Genomic DNA, 15,668 nt, shown 5'->3' with positions numbered 1-15,668 from the left:
CCACCAAAGTGACCTTTTTGCCCTTGTTCCTATTTTGAACTTCTTTTCCAGAGGATCCTGGTGTGTCCAATTCAGTAGAATGTCTGCCTGCAGACGTCGAGCATGTAGCCTGGTCCACTGCACTGAAGGGATTGCTGAGGTTAACAGACCTAAAACTGACGTGGCTTCCCTTACTGAAACCTCCGTGTTGGTTTGAAGTGTTCTAAGAGCCATGAAGAAGTCACGTGGTGACGTAACGCGTAGGGAGTGGCCGTAGGAATACCGGAACAAGCGTAAGACTGGCTGTATACGCCAGATCTCTTTCTGTTTGATACTTTCTTTTTAAATGTGAGAGTCCATTGCTTTCTCTTAAATAAATTTATTCAGTTTTGGAAACCACTACACTATTGGAGTCCCCTTTCTCTCTCCCTTCCCCCTTCCCCTCTGTGTTTTCTTTAAGTTTCACACCACGAGGATACATATGCTGCAGTATTACTCATAAGAGGTTGAATCGGCCCTCTAGTGGTAGAAGTTTATACCATTTGATGATTGTGCAGAGAGAAGTGAAGGAGAAGTCCATTGGAATTATTTTCTTTTGCCTTATTATTCCATCTCTGAGGTGAGAGTTCTGGGAGCCTGATTTTTTGGAACATTTGGTCCTGTTCTTTCTCCAGTGTTTTTTCACTACACACTTACACTATTGGTGTGTTTATTTTGAAATATTTTCATTGACTCTTGTTTTTTTCACATTTATATACATTATTCATCTTTTGTGGTATTATTTGCGCAGGACTCTTTTTTATTTATTTGTTCTAAGAGCCAACTGCATTTTTTCTACCTTCTCCTGTGGGAGGAAGATTCTTTGTTCTACTGAATCTATTTCGTATCCCAGAAACTTCAATGAGATGGTATCAGATTTGATTTCTGGAGATTCAGAAGCCAACCTAGGCTGTTTAGAGGTCCCTGGATTACTTGCAGATTGCCCACTACCTGATCTTTTGTTTCTGCGAACAGAAGTAGATTGTCTAGATAAGGCACTATGGAGATCCCCTTCAGTCTCAGGGACGCCAGATCCTCTGCCATCACTTTCCTGAACACTCTGGGAGAAGAATAAAGGCTGAAGGGCAGAACCCTGAACTGAAGGTGCCAAATTCCCCCACCCCCACCCCACAAATTGACTGCTAGTTTCAGAAAGTTCTGCGATGTAGCTGCAATTGGTATATGGAGATAAGTAATCAAGTAACAGTTGGGGGCGAGTACATTTTTCACAGAGAAAATCGTGTTCATCCAGAACGTTGTATTTTATATATTGGTTCAGAATCTTCCAGGCTGAGAATCAGATGAAATTTCCCCAATGGTTTCTTGATCAAGAAAACGTGGGAGTAAAACCCTCTTACCTCCTTTGTCCTTCGGGACTTGGGAGATAACACCGTTGGATCAGGTGTCTCAGAAGAGATGTCATCGCGAGGGCTTTTTCCTGATCCCTCAGAAGGTTTGCAACGTAAAACCAGCTTGGGGGTGTCTGAAAATTCTAGCTTGTATCCTTGACTGACTAGATTTAGAACAATACTGGTAGATGGTCGTCATTGCTTTTTTGAGGTTCGCTCAGGGGATCTAAAAAGAGCATCCCGGCTCTGCCTCTCCCTCTGAGGATTCCAGAGTCTTTTCTGGGCCTGATCTTTTTCTTTATGGGCTTGCTGAAAGGGGCAAAAATTCTTCCTTTGCTGCAGCACTTCTTGCCGCCATTCTACCAAGGACGGTCTCTAATTCTTGTCCAAATATCAGATCTCCGGTAAAGGGAATTCTGCATTACCTTTGAAGTGGAGTCCCCTGACCAGGTCTTAAGCCAAAGAGCCCTGCTGGCTGAATTAACTAGGGCTTAAGACCTGGCCGTCATTCTGATGGATTCCGCCGAGGCGTCTGCCATGTATTTGACCACTCTTAAAAGGGTAGGGAAGGACACTAGCAAATCTTTTCTAGGAGGTGCCTCCTACCACATGGCCTTTAAGTTGTTCCAGCCAGCATTCCATGTTTCTGGCTACTACTGTACTTGTCGCCTTTAGGCTACAAAATTTTGAGTCCCAGTCTTTCCTTAGCAGTGTCTGCGCTTTTGTCCATAGTGTCTTAAGGTACGCCCATGTCCTCAAATGCTAGATCAGTCCGTCTAAACACTTGGGAGAAGGTGGCATAAGATGTTGTTCTTTTATTCCACACCAACGCTTCACCTTTCCATTTGAGGGATCTAGGGGGATAAAAAAAAACTAAAAAAAAAAAAACACAACAACACACACTCTTTTCTGAATCCTTCCATTCCTTCTTAAAGCGGAATTCCACCCAAAAGTAGAACTTCCGCTCATCCGATTCCTCCCCTCTATAACGTCTCCTCTATCATGAACTCCGCAGCAGCTGCCTGTGAGCTCCTTAAATGCAGCTCCTCTGGCATCAATCACTCAGAAGGAAGTCCTTGTCAGATGACCCGTCCCTTCCTCCTGCATCCCAACTCCGAAATCACATGCTGCTATGCCCCACTGGAAGTCTCCGCCCCCGCCATCCAGGACTTGGCACTGACATGCAGAAACTTGGCACACCGACAGCTCCCGAGCACCCGGGGCAGACCCCTACTCCTGTGAGCCAGGGAAGGAATGGACACCGGAGCAACCCCCCTCTTGTGGAGGAGGAACCTGGGATGGTCTTTTTTTTTAGTTGGCGTGGGGTTTCTCCTCAAAATCCATACCAGGCCGAAGGGTCTTATGGTTTGGTGGGACCCCATGATAATTTTCTTTTCATTTTGGCACAGGGTTCCCCCTCAAGATCCTCATAGCATAAAGTCGGAGCAGTTAAGATGATGATCCTGACTTCCATTGAAATCTGAGGGCTGAAATTGTGCCCAAGTCAGACCAGTTAAAACTGCTTTCATAGGGATTTTGACACATCATGCGACTTATGCTCTTCAAGTCAAAGCGCATGTCAGACCAGCCCTAAAGTCAATGAGAATAACCATCCCCAACAGGAACACAGACAACTGACCATTCCTCCCTTAACTTTCTGAGGCTGAATACTGCAACGAAGAAGCAAGAGGATTCGATTAAGAGCAGCTGGCAGAGCTGCCATTAAAGAAAACCTGTTGCTTTGCACTGCATAGCCAAGGATTTCTAACCTGTCAAAATTTCATGAAGGGGTGTTGACGTCACAAGGGACGGGGTCTCCAGATGATGTCACTGGATGGGCATGCCCCATGGCTATAGAAGAACCTGCAGAGAGCAGAGCTCGCACAACTGCGGGAAGTAGCATTGGTAGAAGATCGGAGGATGAACCCGCAGAGGAAGAAGATAGCGAGGAAGAATCAGAAACTGAGGAAGAACCAATCAACTTTTCATGCAGCAGCAAGCACAGCCTCCCAGACATTGTTCAGAGAGCTGTAATGTTTTCCTTCACCATAAATCTCCCTTTTAAGAAGGGCCCAGTGGGGTTTAGGTCAGGTGAGGAAGGGGACCCATGTCATCATTCTTTTGTCTTTAAGGCCGTTACTGGCTAACCACGCAGTTGAGTACTTCGATGCATGCAATGGAGCATTGTCCTGTATAAAAATCAAGGTCGTCTTGAAAGATGCAGACTTTTTCCTCAACCACTGCTTGAAGAAAATGTCTACCAAAAGCTGGCAGTAGGTTTTGGAGTTGATTTTGAGAGCATTTAACGTGAAAAAGGTCCAACTAGCTAATTTTTAATCATACCAGCCCATACCCAGTATCCCACCACCTTGCTGGTGTCTGAGTCAAAGTGAAGCTCTGTGCCCGTGACTGATCCAGTCACAGGCCCATCCATCTGGTCCGTCAACAGTCACTCATCTCGTCAGTCCATAAGACCTTTGAAAAATCTTCAGATATTTCTTGGCCCAATCTTGACGTTTCAACTTGTCTTGTTCAGTGGTGGTCAGGTTTCAGCCTTCCTTACCATGGCCATGTCATTGAATACTGAACATCTTGTACTTCTGGGCATTCCAGGTAGGTTGCGGTTCTGGAATACGACAGCTCTGGAGGATGAGTTCCTGGTAGCTTCACATTTGATTCTTAACAAATCTTTGGCAGTTAGTTTGCGTCTATTTCTCAACACATTTCTTACAACCCTGTTGACTATTTGCAACAAAAAATTTGATCGTTTTATAATCACGCACCAATATCTTAGCAATTTCAACAGTGCTGCATCCCTCTGAAAGACTTTAGTTGACTTTTCAAAGTCAATTCAATCTCTTTTTTGGCCCATTTTGCCTGAGAAAAATAAGCTGCCTAATAATTATTCACATCTTGATATAGGGCATTGATCTCCTTAGGCCACACCCACCCTTGTTACACAAATACACATCACCTGATATGCTTACATCCAAAAAGCATTCAAGTTTATACAGCTTGGAGTTGGACAACATGCATAAATACCACGATAAGGTAAAAACCTCTTCACCTCGGACAAAATGGTTTGTAGGCTCAGCAGAAGCCTAAAAAAATAAAAAAAGGGTCAGGAAGTGGATACTGCCAATGTCTGAAATGTCCAACCTCAGATGTATCAGACTCTGAATCTGCGTGGACAGAGGTTAGTTCTGGATCAGCCAAAAAAATGACTTTGGCGAGATGTAGCAGTGTTTACAGATTGAAAACCATTCCATGAATTCTCTCATTGCATGTCAGGTGCCAACATCTGGTGAACAGATGTCAGTGTGGATGAAACTGGATGAGCTACTGACATACCAAGATTCCACAGTACAGCCGATGTTCCAAAAAGGTGCACAATCCAGTTGCAATGCTGTTTGTAATGAAATGAATGTTGTGATGTTTTCAGATATAGTCAGAATTTTTAAGTCACATCAAACTGAATACCAGTTGATGCCATTGTGCCTCTGATCAGACATGTAGAAGGTCAAGATTTGCTCCATGTTCCTCAGGTGCTGTCTGGCACAACTGTTCTAGAGCGACTCAAGCTGCTCTAGAACGGTTACATTGCACTAAATGGGGTGCGACTCCTCATGCAACATGTGCTTTCAAAGTCGGAGCACATGTCACAACCGTCATTAACCGGGGCTAAAGGTCCAACTGAACCTTCAGTTTAAAATGGGCTAAATACATTTCAAATGCATCAAAGCAAAAAGGTGGTGGAATAAAAAGATTGTGATTCTCTTACGATTCTTGCGATGTAAAATCTTTCACATTATATAAAAAAATAAAAAAAAAATAAAAAAAAAAAAAAAAAGGAGCTAACATTACTGGTTCATTTTTTTTTTCTATTGATTATTAGTAATTAAAAAAAAAAACAAAAAAAAAAAAAAACAACATTTGAAAGATTGCTGCGCAAATACAGTGTGACATAAAATATTGCAACAACCACCATTTTATTCTCTAGGGTGTCTACTAAAAAAAAAAAATTATATAATGTTTGGGGGTTCCAATTAATTTTCTAGCAAAATAAATTAAAAATATTTTAACTTGAAACCAACAAACGTCAGAAAAAGGTTTAGTGTTTAAACTTTTTTTTTCACACACAGTCTATTCCATTAACAAATTGTTACAATGTTTGTATTTAAGTTCAACTGATAAAGAATGTTTTGATAGTTGGTAAACTGCCCATTTTTTTTTTTCTTTTGAAGGCTGTGGCTTCAGAAGAGCAGAGAATTATTTGCATAGAAAGAATTGTGAAAATTGTGATAACGATTCTTGACCATTAATTGTGCAGCTCTACCCTGCACACAGAATTCTGTATTTTGGACACAAATTTCTAAGCATATTTGCTCAGTACAGCACCCCAAGTATTTCAGCTTGTCAGTTTTTGACAGGCTGTTGGCAGCAGAGCTAGACACTGCACCTATGCATCCCAGGTACCTGAAAACACTGGGATCTGATGCAGACGGGCCAAAGCACCCGTGTACATGAGGTCTCAGGAGAATACCATGTCTTCTGTCAGCAGAGGCAGAGTGGGTCCTATGCTCTTTGTTTGGAAGTAGTGGTTTCTTTGAAAAGGTCTGAAACACACCTTCAAAGTTAGAGCTCTCCAATCAGCAGTGTGAACTTTGCTAACCCAGTAGAGGACATGTCAGACCTCTGCAACAAGACCGCTGGTTCCCCACAAAGAGCAAGGGACCTTCTCTGCAGCTGCTGGCAAGGGACAGCCTTTTCTACTTTACAATGAAAATATACAGAGACTTTGAAAACCTTTTGTTTTGACACACCAGAAAAATATATGGCCAATTTAAAATTTAGGGTTCATTATGCTCCCAAATCCTTCCCAAGACAGATGGGGAAATTAACCCAAACCCCACTGGTTCCTGTTCAAACCAAATAAAAACGGATTCATTCACTTTAACCGGAAAAAAAATTGTGACATTTGAAGCCAAGGGCAACTTGAGAAATGACAATCTGACATAAAATGTCAAAGAAATGCAGAATGAACAACCCTTGTCCATAAATATTAGTTTGCATATGGGGAGAACACTAGAAAGCAAAGCACCTAAAGCTAGAGCTTGCAAGTGCCATGTAGATCCCCAGGGAACTTTCAGAGAAATCCACCATTCAATATGGCACCGTGATGAGATGGAGCAGCCTTCTACCGATATGATCGCACAAACAGGAGAAATAAACTGGGACATATTTTTGTGAACCAGCAGATTCACTACAGTAAAGTGTTTGTTCCCCCAGCATTTCCACTTCCTAAAATGTGACTGCTGTACCATGTACTTGTATGAAAAAGGATATGGTTCTTTTTTACTTTACTCTTCTCCAAGGATCAGAATTGATCAGCGTGCTGTTGCTTCTCTTTCCCCCAGCCCTTATGCAGCTGAGAACAGAGGGTGCAGAGGGAATGAGATAGAGATAGATATAGATGTGTGTGTGTGTGTGTATATATATATATATATATATACACATATATATATATACACACACATATATATATATATATATATTATATATATATATATATATATATATATATATATATATATATACACACACACACACGCCTTTTTTTTTTTTTTTTTTTATCTATACACAAAGGTTTGCATTTCATTTTTAGGGCTCATGCACACATGATGTTTTTACAGCTCCCCGTAGGGGCGTCTGACTTTATTTTTATTTTTTTAACTGCCTCTAAACACCCTCCACGTTATCCTATGTGTCCATGCACACAAACCTTCAGAGCCATTTGGAGGCATAAGCATTTAGGGGCAGTAGACAGCCTGTGTGTCCAGAAGAAGTGGCTGTTGAGCTGTAAAAACACCAAAAAGCTCTGCTAAACATTTAGCCTGTTTGGGGTTTTTAGGTATTTTTACATTATAGGAAGCAATTTTACTGAAAAAAAAAAAAAGAGCTAATGCAAAAAATGCAGCTAACAGCACGTTTTAAACGCTGCTTTTTCCTGGTAGCAGAACTGGAGTTTTTAAAACTTCCTGTGTGCATGAGGCCTTAAACTGAATGGGTTGTTTTACCAGATGATCATTTACAATCACTAATTCATCATATGTTACTTTCCGAGGTTATCATTGAATTATCCTCTCGGATGTCATTCGATTCTGCATCAGTTCCTGACCCAAATATTGCCATAGGCCCACAGTTATACATACAAGGTTGCAATTGGAGATGTTCTCCTTGAAGGATCGCACCATGTGCAACATCGCCACAAATCAACATTGAGAATGACATACTAAATATGTTGTGACTGTCACAATGGGGAAACTCTAGAAAGGACGGTCTTTACTGACTACAATACTCAGTCTCCTAGGTAACTGGACATATTTGATTTGTATTTATTTGTACACTTCTTCCCTAGAAACCAATAGATTTATAAACTGTTGGTTAAAACAAGATGCACTTTATCAGCATAAGAGAAAATCATTTTCTGAAGCAGTGAGTGATCGTTAGAGCCCTTGACCACTATGAAGAAGGGAGAAGTTTGGGGAGCTTTCAACCCTGGAATAATAGAGCTTTACGCAGGCGTAGCCTAAAAGAGAACACAGTTGAAATCTGTAGGGCTAAACCAGGGGTGTCCAAACTTTTTTCAAAGAGGACCAGATTTGATGAAGTGAACATGCTTGAGGGCCTACCATTTTGCCTGACATTCTTTAAACCATTAAAATTCAGTCCAAGTGTGTTCGTCCAAGCACTAATACATGGCCCAACAAGAATTTTCTTGCCTTTGGGCTGTGTGTGGTGAATAGAAGAGCTCGGGTATGTTATTTGGATATACCGCATTTAATCGGCTTATACCACACACCTTAACTTTAAAAAGGAAGTCTCAGGAAAAAAAAAAAATCTTACATTTTAAATAAAAGAACTGTGAAGCAAAATAAGGGTCAGTGCCATAAATGCGGCCCCCACCGTATTGCCATAAATGCAGCCCCCACATTGGGCGGGATGAGCGCCGACAGACATACATACAGGAGAAACTCCTGTTTCTATCGACGGCCTCTTTAATTGAAAGTTCCGCCTCCTGTGATGGACAAAACAGTTGTCCAATGGCAGCGCAGGGATGGGACTTCCTTTTACAAAGGACGCTGTGTAAACAGGAAGTACTCCTGTATCCACGGCACTCGTCCCACCCCCTCCATGGCAGCCAGCATATCTATCTTTTGTGGCCCCCGGCACTCGGGGATTCGTTGGGGGCCACAAAAGATATATATGTCAATATTACCAGGCGGGCCACCCGAAACCGGAACATGGGCCGCGATTGGCCCGCGGGGCGGACTTTGGATATGCCTGGGCTAAACTAACCCATGAACCTCCACCTTTCCCATGGTGAAAGATCCAGCCCAGAACCTTTCTGCAAGTCAGGTGGCTGGCACGTCACTCAATCCCATAATGGGAGGCTGGTGTCCCAGCAACCTAACGAGAGCTAGGTACACTGCACTACATGGGGCACCAAATCTGCCACCATCAGAAAGGTCAATATGTACAAAACTAAACACAAGCCCCGAAGACCCATGTGGAGCCTGGAGGTGTGGATTGGTAAGTGAGGCCATGCAATGGCACCTTCTACTGCCTATTGTTACATAAACACCTAGAATTTCCACACCCTTTTCACATAACAGGTCAACTTTAATCATCCACCTATCTCTCAATATTTTGTAATTCTACAGTGGACTGCTCAGTCATAATACTAGAGCCCACAAGATGAAAAAAGGAAGACCTAATCTTTATTAAAATGCCCATTGGCCCACATTATAATATGGGTCAGGAGGAGGCATATACAGCATCAGGACAACTTATTTTGCTGGTCTTCTGCTAAACACAATATCTAAAAGGGGAAGCAAGGAAAAGGGAATTGGGGCTTGTGTACATTGCCACCATTGTAAAATGGGAACTTTTGCATTCAAACGCAGCAGCTCCCAAAACACCCAATTTTTTTTTATCAGAAAAAAGGTTTATTAAAGAACTCAAGGTACAAACATGTCAAAAAATTTCAGCTCCATCAAATAACATTGTACATAATTTCTTGTCATCTCTACACCTCTATCTATGACATGGTAATTTCAACATGTATTTTTGTTCATTAGTGTAGGGAGCATTCCCCAAATACACAATTAAATGCAAAGTACAGCAGAAGACTGTTTGGTCCCATTTTCCTTCAATGTAAATCTCATTTCAGTAGGATGTTCTACATTGAGAGAAAGCAATCACAAACTGCTCAGAACAGTCATCCACATTGCACCATTGAGGTAAATGGGAGCCGTCAAACTACGCTTCATGAGCATTTCACAGGCAGGCAAACATTGTCCACGTACACAGAACCTTATATCATTAAAGTTATTGTCATTGCTTCCCCCTCAAGTGACTTAAAGTGGTTCTAAAGCCTCAAGGTTTCTTACCTTAATGCATTTTGATTCAGCATTAGTCCAAGGCTCGACAAATCCCAGTCGCCAGGTTGCCATGGTAACTGGAGATTGCCTCCTGGCACCTGAGCTACACTGCAACAGTAGTCTGGATTTTGTCTCCCCATGTGGCCCACCCCCGTGAATGCACAGACTAAGAGGTTGGGTTGGCCAAGGAGGGAGGCTGCGGCTTCGTAGCCTGCTGGAACGGCATACAGGGCTTGTTTGTGGGAACCGGCATCCTTCTCTGGTGGGTAGGACTGTGATGAGAGCGGCACACCTGCCATTCTGACTGAGGGCTGCCCTTTCTTGCGCTCACTGCCCGCCTCTGGCATCTTCCCAATTTGACAGCTGGGGTTGCAGTCTTGATCTGGCACAGTTTCCTAAGTGCTGGTGAGTGGACGGGAAGTGTGACATTTAACACAGATAATCAGGACCGCCATATCAGCCCCACCTTAGCAAAGGAGAAAAAAGTTATTTGCATAATTTTATAACCGAAAAATAAAATGTTTTTTAATTTTCGGGGGTATTTTGCTTGGCACCAGGCATGAGCGATTTGTATTGCCCAACACTCTGGGTATGCAGTTCAGAGCGCCAGGCAGCCGATTTAAAAAAAACTGGCTCCTAGATTCAGCCCTCGTTCACACTGAACTGAAGTTCAGCTAAACTTGCGCAATTTCAAACCCGCATTTCAGTGAAAGTTCCAGGGGGGGCGATTTGAGAGTGTGTGGGTTCATGCACAGATGTCTATTGAAAATCGCCCTCAAAGTTGCCAAAAGTAGTGCAATAACTACTTTTGGAAATCTGAGGTGCCACAAAGTTGGGACGGTGTCGTTGCGGGCAATAGGCTGTGATTTGACATGTCAAATTACGTTGAATCGTGGCCGATGTGAACAGGGGCTCAAAGCAGATTTGTCAAGCCCTGCATTAGCCTATCAGAAATCACCCCGCACTAGAATTGTGTAGTGTGAAATCAGTTGCCACAACTTCCCTGAATATACAGTATGAGTTGTCGGCAAAACTACATCTACATGGTTCAACACAAACCACAGTGTTCAGGCGAAAGTGAACAATAATACAAACTAATCAAATGTCTTTTAAACTTAAATTCAGAAAACCAGCAGATTGGCCAAAAAGAAACATTTCCTAATACAAAGATGTTTTGATCATACATATCAAACCGACTAAGGCTGTCCATACATTATACAATTTTCCTTTAGCTTTACTAAAACCATATAATATGAAGTCAAAAAAAAATTGTGTGCCATCAGGCAGGCCCTTGCACTGCACATGTGAAGGGAAATTTAACAATAAAACTGTACAATGTATCACCAGCTTAAAGAGGAAGCAAACCCTGACGGGTTTACTTCCTCTTTCATTCCCTGCAAAGGCAAAGCATAATGGACTACTATGCATCGCATAGTAGTCCATTATGTGTCACTTAACTGACACAGGAGCCAGCGATGTCACCGCTGTCCCCTGTAGTCCGCCGCATCCACCTTCTCGGTGGGGTCTCGCAGCCCCGCCGCTGTCATTCGGCGAAGCCGCGATAACGTCACTCCCGCGCATGGGAGCCGACACGAGCGACATCTCCGTCGTTGACGGGGCCGCGCTCAGTGCGCCTGCGCGCCGCTGTCTACGGCGCATGCGCCGTAGACAGCGGTGCCTGTCTTCGGGCAAATATCTCCGTATAGGTTTAGGAGATATTTCTTGGACCTACAGGTAAACCTTAATCTAGGCTTACCTGTAGGTTAAAGTGGTTTGTAAGGGTTTACAACCACTTTAAAGTGTTTGTTAACTCAAAATGATAAATTATAGGCAAGCATACCACACGGTTTAATTCTTTTCTGAAAACAAGGATTGTAAATACTTTTTTAGGGTGATCTTCAGGCCGATCACATGACTCATGGCCACTTTACAGCTTTGATACATGGCTATTGCAGGAGGGGCTGAGACCTCCCTCTGACGTCAGCCAGGGTGGTCATGTGGCCAATCAGCCTCTCCCGCAAAAGCTGTCTCTGAGACGTAGAGCAGTCGCGAGTCACGTGACTGCCCTGAAGAACAATTAACCAATAATGAGGAATGTTTAAATATATGAGTCTGGTACAAAGCTGCAGACAGGTTGCTTGGGGTTTTCCTGCCCGTCACATCCATAAGCCAAGTGCTGTCAGTCATATTCTATGGAGAACCCCAGTTCAATCATTCACCTTTCATTAGAGCCGGGCAGTGTGTGGCCCTTCATAAATGAGATCAAGAAGCCCTCAAATCTGTTATCACCTTTCTCAGGATGACGTCACCCCCATGTATTTATCACCTTGTTTACTCACCATTACCCCCAATATTGCCTCTGCTACTGCTATTCCCCCTCACCTCACTCCCCTCTGCTACTACAATCCTCTGCACTTCTCCCCTTTATAATTATTAACATCCCCAAATGTTCAGTTCCTAACAATTAATGCGCCCCCCTCCAAACTTCGCTCCTCAGCTACTTCTATCGGTATTAACTGTCCTCCATCAGTCCTCTCTCCCTGCTACTACCATTATATCCTCACCTCTCTCTTCTACAATCAATGCCCCCCCCTCACCTCTCTCTTCTACAATCAATGCCCCCCCCCCCTCACCTCTCTCTTCTACAATCAATGCCCCCCTCACCTCTCTCTTCTACAATCAATGCCCCCCCTCACCTCTCTCTTCTACAATCAATGCCCCCCCCTCACCTCTCTCTTCTACAATCAATGCCCCCCCCTCACCTCTCTCTTCTACAATCAATGCCCCCCCCTCACCTCTCTCTTCTACAATCAATGCCCCCCCCTCACCTCTCTCTTCTACAATCAATGCCCCCCCCTCACCTCTCTCTTCTACAATCAATGCCCCCCCCTCACCTCTCTCTTCTACAATCAATGCCCCCCCCTCACCTCTCTCTTCTACAATCAATGCCCCCCCCTCACCTCTCTCTTCTACAATCAATGCCCCCCCCCTCACCTCTCTCTTCTACAATCAATGCCCCCCCCCTCACCTCTCTCTTCTACAATCAATGCCCCCCCCCTCACCTCTCTCTTCTACAATCAATGCCCCCCCCTCACCTCTCTCTTCTACAATCAATGCCCCCCCCTCACCTCTCTCTTCTACAATCAATGCCCCCCCCTCACCTCTCTCTTCTACAATCAATGCCCCCCCCTCACCTCTCTCTTCTACAATCAATGCCCCCCCCCACCTCTCTCTTCTACAATCAATGCCCCCCCCCCACCTCTCTCTTCTACAATCAATGCCCCCCCCCTACCTCTCTCTTCTACAATCAATGCCCCCCCCCTACCTCTCTCTTCTACAATCAATGCCCCCCCCTCACCTCTCTCTTCTACAATCAATGCCCCCCCCTCACCTCTCTCTTCTACAATCACTGCCCCCACCTCTCTCTTACACAGTCACCCCCCACCTCTCTCTTACACAGTCACCCCCACCCACTCTCTCTTACACAGTCACCCCCCCCACTCTCTCTCTCTTACACAGTCACCCCCCCTCTCTCTCTCTCTTACAGTCACCCCCCTCTCTCTCTCTCTCTCTTACAGTCACCCCCCTCTCTCTCTCTCTCTTACAGTCACCCCCCTCTCTCTCTCTCTCTCTCTCTCTTACAGTCACCCCCCTCTCTCTCTCTCTCTTACAGTCACCCCCCTCTCTCTCTCTCTCTCTCTTACAGTCACCCCCCTCTCTCTCTCTCTCTTACAGTCACCCCCCTCTCTCTCTCTCTCTCTTACAGTCACCCCCCCCCTCTCTCTTACAGTCACCCCCCCTCTCTCTCTTACAGTCACCCCCCCTCTCTCTTACAGTCACCCCCCCACCTCTCTTTCTTACAGTCACCCCCCCACCTCTCTCTCTTACAGTCACCCCCCCACCTCTCTCTCTTACAGTCACCCCCCCCACCTCTCTCTCTTACAGTCACCCCCCCCACCTCTCTCTCTTACAGTCACCCCCCCCACCTCTCTCTCTTACAGTCACCCCCCCACCTCTCTCTCTTACAGTCACCCCCCACCTCTCTCTCTTACAGTCACCCCCCCCCCCCACCTCTCTCTCTTACAGTCACCCCCCCCCACCTCTCTCTCTTACAGTCACCCCCCCCCCCACCTCTCTCTCTTACAGTCACCCCCCCCCCCACCTCTCTCTCTTACAGTCACCCCTCCCCCACCTCTCTCTCTTACAGTCACCCCCCCCACCTCTCTCTCTTACAGTCACCCCCCCCCCCACCTCTCTCTCTTACAGTCACCCCCCCCCCACCTCTCTCTCTTACAGTCACCCCCCCCCCCCCCACCTCTCTCTCTTACAGTCACCCCCCCCACCTCTCTCTCTTACAGTCACCCCCCCCCACCTCTCTCTCTTACAGTCACCCCCCCCCACCTCTCTCTCTTACAGTCACCCCCCCCCCACCTCTCTCTCTTACAGTCACCCCCCCCCCCACCTCTCTCTTACAGTCACCCCCCCCCACCTCTCTCTTAAAGTCACCCCCCCACCTCTCTCTTACAGTCACCCCCCCCACCTCTCTCTTACAGTCACCCCCCCCCCACCTCTCTCTTACAGTCACCCCCCCCCACCTCTCTCTTACAGTCACCCCCCCACCTCTCTCTTACAGTCACCCCCCCCCACCTCTCTCTCTTACAGTCACCCCTCCCCCACCTCTCTCTCTTACAGTCACCCCCCCACCTCTCTCTCTTACAGTCACCCCCCCCCACCTCTCTCTCTTACAGTCACCCCCCCCCCACCTCTCTCTCTTACAGTCACCCCCCCACCTCTCTCTCTTACAGTCACCCCCCCCACCTCTCTCTTACAGTCACCCCCCCCACCTCTCTCTTACAGTCACCCCCCCCCCCACCTCTCTCTTACAGTCACCCCCCTTTTCTCCAAATCACTGTCCCCCTTCTCTCGCTCTCTCTCCCACAATCCCTGTTCCCCCTCACCCCCTCTCTTACATGGTCCCCCTTCTCTCTCAATTATTGTCCCACCTCACCTATCTCTCTTACAGTAATTGCCCCCCCCCCCCTTCTCTCCCCTACAATCCTTGTCCCCCTTCACCTCTCTCTCTCTTACAGTCACCCCCCCCTTCTCTCCCCCAGTCCCTGTCCCACCTCACCCCTCTCTCTTACAATCCCCGTCCCCCCTCTCTCTTACAATCCCCGTCCCCCCTCTCTCTTACAATCCCCGTCCCCCCTCTCTCTTACAATCATTGTCCCCCTTCTCTCTCTCTCCCACAATCACTGCCCCCACCCAGCATGCAGTCAGTGTGGCGGGGCGGAGGTCCGGTAGAATGTGCTCCCCGGGGCGGTACAGGGAGCGGCCTGATGCAGATCAGATAGCCGCCAGGCTCGGGCGGGGCTCCGCTCTCTCTCCCCCCCAGTACCGGGGCCTCCTCTCCTCCGTACTCCCTTACCTGCTTTCTCTATTTTCCCGGACATGTCCGCGGGCAGGTCTCCCCTGGGGCCCGGGCTTCAGCTTCCGCTCCGGGGACGGTCCCCGGCCTAGTCCACGAACGGCGGCGGTGAGGGGAGCAGCATGCCCCGGTGTGGAGGCTGTGTGCGTGTGAGAGGATCTCCCGGTGCCGCCTCCACTCCGGAGACTCACCGCGCCCCCAGCGGCCCACCCCGGTACTGACCTCCAGCAGCACCCGCGTCACGTGACCGCCGACCTGTCATCTCCGCATATCGGAAAAGCTTCTCCCTCCTGTAAATCCCAATATTAAATGATAAGACCCCTCCCTCCCATCAGATACAGAGTCCTCTTCACACTCCCCCCCAACAATAAATCACACAGGCCCTCATGACAGCCATCCTCCCCAGAAATACAGAGACGATCACTGTAA

The 15,668-nt window shown here is 46.3% G+C and overlaps 1 protein-coding gene across 7 annotated transcripts in view; it reads right to left on the bottom strand.

Moving 5' to 3' along the window:
- RAPGEF1 (Rap guanine nucleotide exchange factor 1) overlaps positions 1-15,450 on the bottom strand; it is a 142,338-nt gene extending 126,888 nt beyond the window's left edge. For 3 of the 7 annotated variants that reach the window (XM_077477855.1, XM_077477873.1, XM_077477863.1), the window contains exon 1: positions 15,240-15,450. In XM_077477855.1, coding sequence (XP_077333981.1) covers positions 15,240-15,264 — 25 coding nt within the window. In that variant the 5' untranslated portion in view covers positions 15,265-15,450. The remainder of the gene's footprint in view (positions 1-15,239) is intronic. The other 4 variants (XM_077477881.1, XM_077477892.1, XM_077477901.1 and 1 more) reach the window with 2 other exon arrangements.
- Between the last annotated feature and the right edge of the window lie 218 nt (positions 15,451-15,668).

This window comes from Lithobates pipiens, unplaced genomic scaffold (assembly GCF_037356315.1).
Source record: "Lithobates pipiens isolate NorthernLeopardFrog02 unplaced genomic scaffold, aLitPip1_a1.2 Scaffold_1, whole genome shotgun sequence".
NCBI lineage: Eukaryota > Metazoa > Chordata > Amphibia > Anura > Ranidae > Lithobates > Lithobates pipiens.
The sequence above is the reverse complement of the archived record's forward strand: the minus strand, read 5'-3'. Positions and strand labels throughout refer to the sequence as shown.